This window comes from Acyrthosiphon pisum, chromosome A1 (genome assembly GCF_005508785.2).
Source record: "Acyrthosiphon pisum isolate AL4f chromosome A1, pea_aphid_22Mar2018_4r6ur, whole genome shotgun sequence".
In the NCBI taxonomy this organism is placed as follows: domain Eukaryota; kingdom Metazoa; phylum Arthropoda; class Insecta; order Hemiptera; family Aphididae; genus Acyrthosiphon; species Acyrthosiphon pisum.
The window spans coordinates 90,902,273-90,909,641 of record NC_042494.1 but is presented as its reverse complement, the minus strand read 5'-3'; the positions used below and the strand labels follow the sequence as shown (position 1 = coordinate 90,909,641).

The window sequence follows — 7,369 nt, the reverse complement described above, 5'->3', positions numbered from 1 at the left end:
TTTGTACCAATTCAGTCGTTGCAGACGCATTGCACATCTGCATTGATTCAATAAATATATACAAGTTAGGATGTTTAATTCTTACAATATTTTTTAATTTATTGTTGAACCTTTCTGACACGTTGTTGGTCCGACCATATCCTTCTTCTTTATTACTTATCTATAGCCTATATTATAGGTACTGTATTAGCAGTGTTGTAAAAAATACTTTTTAAAAGTATTTAAGTAATTACTCAAATACTCTTAAAACAAAGTAGTTAAATAATTATATAATATTACATTGTTATAATTTTAAAAACCACGACGACATGGTATTTTTATTTAACAAGAATAATTATAAGTAGAAACAAATTAAGAATTAAAAGAATAAAAAAAAAGTATTTAATAAAATATTTGAATAATTTTTCTCAAATACTTTACAACACTATATATTAGACATTACAGAATTGTTCATTAAAAATAAATGCATTTAGATTATCAAGTATGCCGGGGACCAAACGTCCTATGGCTAATAACTCTCCGGGTCAAAACGTCCTATCTCAAAAATTGCCGGAGACGAAACGTCCGTGGACTGGTTTTTTTGACGGGGACGAAACGGTGGGGGCGAAACGTCCACGATTCATAATATTATTACCAAGACAAAATACACCACCATCTCTGATTTAGTTACTTTAAATAATATTTTTAGTCCAATATAACTAATATAAGTTGGAGGTGCTAACTGCTAAGCACCACCTGGTACCCCCGTTTGTGCGACAAGGCATACTTATAATATATATAAATATAATACTTGTAGTAAGGAGTGGACGAGTGGTATATTGGTTATAATGTTATATGGTTAGCTTAGTTATAAAAATGTTATTGAGTTCGTATTAAACTTACTAAATAAAAATTTTATACAGCATTAAAAAATGTACGTACATTTACGTAAAATTTACCAAAAAAAATGTACTGTAAAATTCCCATCTCTAGAAAAAAAAAGTAGGTACTTCGTACTTTTACAATATAAATCTTATAAGAGAATAGAGGTGTATATTAATGGACAATACTAATATTTTATCTATGCCGTTCCCATAGGCGCAAATAGGAGGGGGGCTTTAAGAGCTGAGCCCCCCAAACATTTCCTAAATTTTGTCTTAAGCCACGGACTAAGATTTATCTAAGTATATCTTAGACCGTGTTTTAAGGTTTTATTCAATAATATCAAAGTAGGACTTTAGCCCCCCTCGCGATTAAAGATATCCTTAATTTTTAAAGGAGTAAAATCAGGGGTACGACACTGCGTGTATTGGCAAAATCGGGTGACTGTGGCCTTGGACATGGTCTCCAGGGGGGCGTGGCATATGTTATCATTTAAATAAATCATTTCAACATCATTGTCACAGTCCACAGAATAATAATAATGCCCATTGGCCATTGCCTTGTATCCGTTTTTAAGATTTCGTAACAAAGAGGGATACACGTTGCCAACATTCTATCAGATTACGGATACGGTACAATTTATAGAGTCCAATACTTCATACCGTAGGGATACGAAAACCCACACAGCTGACCGAGTGTCTATTCTATATTGTTCTGTGGTAAAATTAAGCAATTTTAATAGCATCTCGTGGGGAATTGATAAGGCTGGTCTGGTCGCCACTCGCCAAGTTCTGCCGTCATAGATAATAACAATATGGCCTTTATTATCAGATTCTAGGCTCTAGTATTTGGTAATATTACTCTCTATGGTTCAGTCTTCGTTGTATCAATACCTCAGGGCACTGCCTAAGATAAATATATTATATCCACGAACTAAGATATATATCTTAGTGATTATATCGAAACGTATTGATCGGGTCAATATTTTGGGCGTTCAAGAAGTTACATATATGCATAGAACAATATAGAAGCGAAACTCGATCAGCTGATGGGTGAAGTGTTTACCTATGATCTGAAGTCCGAACAATGAAACTGTTTCCGTAACACTGACATGATGTTATACCCGTATTGAAAAACCGTTTCCGCTTAATAGGCAGGATATTCTACGCGGGGTCGGGTTGTTTCTACTGTTTACTTTTATCATATATTACGTATGCCACGCCGTGTTCAAGGTTACAATCGCCCGATTCGGCCAATTCACGGAGTTTCATACCCTGCTATTACGATGCTTATCGATTTTTTCCTCTTGAAAACCTTGAATTATAAACCCATGGCAACCATTTACATATTATAGAAATTTCACGTTTCTACGGTTAGTAATCACTAGCTTATGAAATTATGAGTGTTGGAATCAGTGAGTGAGTGGTTTTTGGCATTTATATACAGGTGAGTTTTTAATCATGCTAGTCCTATTTGTATGGCGGATGCTTAAATTCGACATTTATCTGATTTTTGAATTTTTGATTACATTTGAGTCATTTTTTTTTAATACTTCAGATTTTTTGTACACTTCAGGTCGATCCTGTGACAATACAAACTTCTCTAGTAGGAACCTCCCTTTTTCACTTATAATTATTTAGCAGATATTTTTTTTGATAATTTTTATGTATCTAAATCAAAATTTGAACAAGTACCTGGGTTTTGAAATATATAACTTTGGGCCGTCCTTACAATGTCTGGTAAAGTGTCCGTTAACTCTAACCGACTAATAACAAATTTTATTACCGGCAGAATTTGGCCAGTTTAATGTCGTTTAACTTTAAACGGACATTGTAAGAACGGCCCTAAGGATAATATGTCTATGGTAATGGGTTAAGTAGGTATGGGAGCATAGATGATTTGAAAATGTTAATAATTAGTAATTACTATTGATCTATCAATATAAATAATTTGATCTAATTTTTAAAGTTACAACACGGTGAACAAATACAATGGATACATGAAATGAAATAGCATCAATCTGATAGTCAAACGTCCTGTTGGCAAACCTGGCAATTTCTTCGGCAAAAACAGCGCTTTTCATGGCTACCCAAAAGACACCTGCTTGTACATCGCCATTATATTCATTACAAGAAAAGAAAAAACAAAATTTCCTTTTATAAAATAATACCAAATGGTTTTAAAACACCCAATACTCGATTCCATTTAATGCACCAGAAACCAATATCTAAATTTATTATTTTGGATGAAAGGCCCTGGAAATAGATACAAACAAAGAACGAACAATTATGGATATTACTATATTAGTGGAATAGGAAAAAGAAAAAAGGCTAGAGCTTAGGGCTAGCTATAAATTAAGAAACAATGGGTTTGCAATCAAAAGAAAGATTTTTATGTTTATTATGACATAAAATGATAATATATAATAATATATCATTTTTAACTAATTTATTACAATATTTTAATAACAAAAATAATAATTTTGTATAAATTGTATAATATTTTTTTCTTTTTATATTTTAGGTACCATTTAAGACCCAGACTAACCGATTGCCGTAATAAGATTTGCTGCCGAATTCTTTGTTTTTATATTGTTATAGCAATAAATTATAATAACCTATAGCTATAATATATTATGTATTTTCATGTGAATATAAAATACTTTTGATCAAAATGTATATGTTTTAATTTTTTTGTCCAAATAAAATTAAAATTAAAAAGCATTAAAAAAATAGATATTTATTTTAATGACCTATTGTAGGAAGAAAGTATGTTATTTTTAATTTTGCTGTTATAATGCATGATTGGAGTTCTTGCTTGCTACTAATTATAAATCTCAACAAATGCTTAAAGACAATTGGAATTCAAATAAAATTTTCTGTTTGATATTTTCCTATTCAGTTATTATTTTGATTTATTTTTTAGGAATCGCATATGATATATCTTGTGGTTTTAAGAAACTACCTATATTTGGAGGAACGCCCGTGTTTGGATCAATATTTAAACAAAACAGTACAATACAATCTTTTATATTATTGAATTACTATCTATTTATTTTGATAAGTTTAGTTAAATCAAAATCTTTTTTTATTGTTTGTTATTGTATAGATATAAATGTTAAACTTAGTTCAGCAGCTCAACCACCATTGACTGAACGTGTGTCTCTGTCCACTCAATACACTTATTCAAACTTTGGAAACACAGTTCAAAATAAAAATTCTGTCTTACCTACTCCAACCTATATTGGATTTGGTCAATATCGAATTCCCCCCCAATTTAAACCTCAAACCGAACTAGAAAGGTAAACCTCTTTTACAGTATTAGGTCTCTTTAGAAACCCACATTAAAATCATTAATTAATAAAATTATAAAAATTTATAATTTTTATTCTGTTTCAATACATTTAATGATAATATGAAGAAAAAATTATTTAATGAACAATATTACAAAATAACATACTTTAATACAATATGTGTGTTTATTTGTTTTCAGGTTAAGTGCCAATAGACCTCGTCGCTCTAAACGCCATTGTCAATGATTTCCTCAATTGTTAAAAAAAAAAACCATTCCTGAGGGTACTGTTACTGGCCGGCTTTCTTCTTCATAACTTCTTTGTCTTTTTTTTAAAAAAAAATAGGAAGTTTGTTCTAAGAACAAAATTAACTAGAACCAACATCAATCCTAACTCTTTTTTTAAAAATTGTATATATTATGTACTCAACTGTGAAAAATAAAATAATTTTAACCAAAATTTAAAAAAAAGTTTTTTTTTGTAAGCTGATACTAGTATACTCTATTCAGTTTAAGTTGACCCACTCGTCAGACAAAAACTGGTCATGGTCGCGCATGTCTCGCAGCGCTAGTGTTTGATGTCGCATTGCGGCTGCTGTCAACTCCGATAGTAAACAACGATCTGCGACGGCAGCGACCAATCAGGGAACACCTTTCACCGACCTGGGGGATCAGACTGTTTTGGCGGCTCAGTATGCATGAACGAAAGTGGGTCAATTTAAACTGAATAGAGTATAGGCACCTTAGTAGTTGATGCTATACCCCAAGAAAAAAAGGATAACAAAAATGTCTAAAAAATTAGAAGAAACTGAATAAATTGAGAATTTTAAGTGATTGTGACTTAAATATTAATATTGAATAATATTTATTTATAATATTGTATAATTATTGATTTATTTAATTTAATTTAGTTGATTGTGGATCATTTATGAATAGAATTGTTTAAAAATTGTTAATATATTTAACCCAAGTGTACATCATTATTCACATTTTTATGAATTTTATTAAAACAAATAACTATATTTCATAAAATGTGTACAATTTATAATTTTAGTTATAAAAAAAAATGAAAACTTTTGAACGGTTTTCGACTAGATTTTGATGTAACTGAAATAAATGACAAATTTAAATACATGACATTTTCAATGAATTTTTATATAGGTCGTATAAACTTTACTATAATAGTATATAAACCATACAATTTTTAAAATACTTAATTAAACTCGTGTTGAGCTGTTTAGTTAGGTACGTATTTTCAGTTTTTTTTTATGAATGCCAATAAAAGTTAATTCGTTGGGTCAAAAAGCTTAAAAAATGTAATACAAGGTTCCCAATATTTTGTTACAGTGGCAGTTGTATGATATTAAAAATACAGTCACAATTTGTTTATAAGCATTCAACAAAAATTAACAAAAAACGTAAAAATCACGAAAACGGGCAAATATTTTGAAATAGAAATTCATAGAAATTTTTCTTTTTAAATCTAAGATTTGAAAATGTAATATAAGATTCCCCATAAGTTTGTCTACCTTTATGAAAAAAAAATTTTTTATCGGTCTTGAGACTTGAAGTTACCTATTCTATATTCATTACTGCTTTTACAATTTGGGCCATTAGAATTACATAATTAAATGTTTATACATTTAATATTCACTCGATTTGTTATGTAGCGATTTTCTTATTTTGTTGTACCATTCCAAAAACGAATAAATGCGTAGGTAAAGTCAAATTACATTTTTATGAGCGTTTGAAATGCATATTATTACAACGATTTTCTTATTTTGTTGTAATTAAAAAACGAATGACTGTAGATACTTGAAAATTTCACTGAATGTTTATATTAGCATTTTCTATACACGATAAAATTTTGAAAATAATTTGACTCTTTTTGAGCTGTTTTCATTGTCATTTTTCAATTTTTTTTAGTTTTTTTTTCTATAAATATCAATAAAGTTTTTTTTGTTGGGTAAAAAAGCGTGAAAATTTAATGCAAGACTCCTGATATATTTTTACAATAGCAGTTGAAAAATATTAAAAATACATAGGCACAATTTTTTTTTTATAAGCATTTAAAGTTCAAATGTTGACAACATTTATCACATTTAAAATTTAATAATTATTTTGTAGTTGATATTTATAAAATGTTCAACTTTTATAGCTAAGGATTAAAAATTTAAAACAAGATTCTACGTAAATAGGTTGTTTATAAATTACTTTATTCATCTTTATATCATCAAATATACTTAGTAATATCATAGGCTGACTGACCGTCTTCGCCAAAGCCTGATTTAGGCATTTTATGACCTTAGGCAAAATAAAAACGTGGCCCCTTATCAAAAGTAGCGTTTATAGCCCCCTCCCCACCCCCATAAATTAATTGTATAAAACAAAATAATAATTTATATTAATTTAGTATTTACTTATATATTTTCACAAACATAATTTATACATTTATACATTTATTATCTTTACAGACTACAGATTTCTTGTAGGTACCTATTATATATATATATATTGAAAACAAAATTAAACATTTATTTTTTTTATATTATTTATAAATTGTAATACACAATACATTTATAATATAAATAATTAATAATCTATTTTATAATATTACTTTTCTTGCTGTTTTTTAAGGCAAATGAATTTATTATGTGATCAAGATGTAAGATCGCTTTCTATTGATAGTAAACCTAAGCTATCAATTCTTTTTTATTAAAAATAGACTTATTTATTTTCATTTACACTTTACAATGCTAAGGATTAATCACTTCATTTTTTTTGAAATATTTTATGTTTCTTATATTTATTTTATATGTTGAAAGATAGTACTCTAAAGAATAAAAAATAGTCTTGTTAGAAATGCGAGGCCCTCTAATAACGGAGGCCATGGGCAGTTGTCTATCCTGCCTTATGGTAAATATATGTATGCAGGGCCCTGGACTCTTCACTCAGAATCGTTTTTCTTATACAATGATAATATGATATTATATCATATTGAATTCAAATTCAACGCCATCCATTACAGTGACCCACTTGTAACCTACTGTACAGCAGAGCGACATCCACTTACCCACCTTTTTTTTAATTTGAATATACTGAGCATTTTGATAATTGTATACAATAAAATCTAACGTTTTTAAGTATACCGTAAGAGTACTACAAAAATAAAAAAGGTGGGTAAGTGGATGTCGCTCTGCTGTACAGTAGGTTAGAA

The 7,369-nt window shown here is 29.0% G+C and overlaps 1 protein-coding gene across 1 annotated transcript; it reads left to right on the top strand.

Moving 5' to 3' along the window:
• The first annotated feature begins 2,120 nt into the window (after positions 1-2,120).
• LOC100569152 lies at positions 2,121-4,612 on the top strand. Its single transcript, XM_008185360.3, has 4 exons — positions 2,121-2,307; positions 2,830-3,873; positions 3,970-4,162; positions 4,354-4,612. The coding sequence occupies exons 2-4, from the start codon at positions 3,705-3,707 to the stop codon at positions 4,397-4,399; spliced, it is 408 nt and encodes a 135-aa protein (XP_008183582.1). The 5' UTR covers positions 2,121-2,307; positions 2,830-3,704; the 3' UTR covers positions 4,400-4,612.
• Positions 4,613-7,369: the final 2,757 nt, after the last annotated feature.

Bases quoted from the DNA above. Each gene is read 5' to 3' on its own strand.
- LOC100569152 (XM_008185360.3), top strand. From the start codon at position 3,705: ATGCTTAAAGACAATTGGAATTCAAATAAAATTTTCTGTTTGATATTT. The intron at 3,874-3,969 runs GTACAATACAAT...GTTATTGTATAG, and splicing joins ATCAATATTTAAACAAAACA to ATATAAATGTTAAACTTAGT. The intron at 4,163-4,353 runs GTAAACCTCTTT...ATTTGTTTTCAG, and splicing joins CCTCAAACCGAACTAGAAAG to GTTAAGTGCCAATAGACCTC.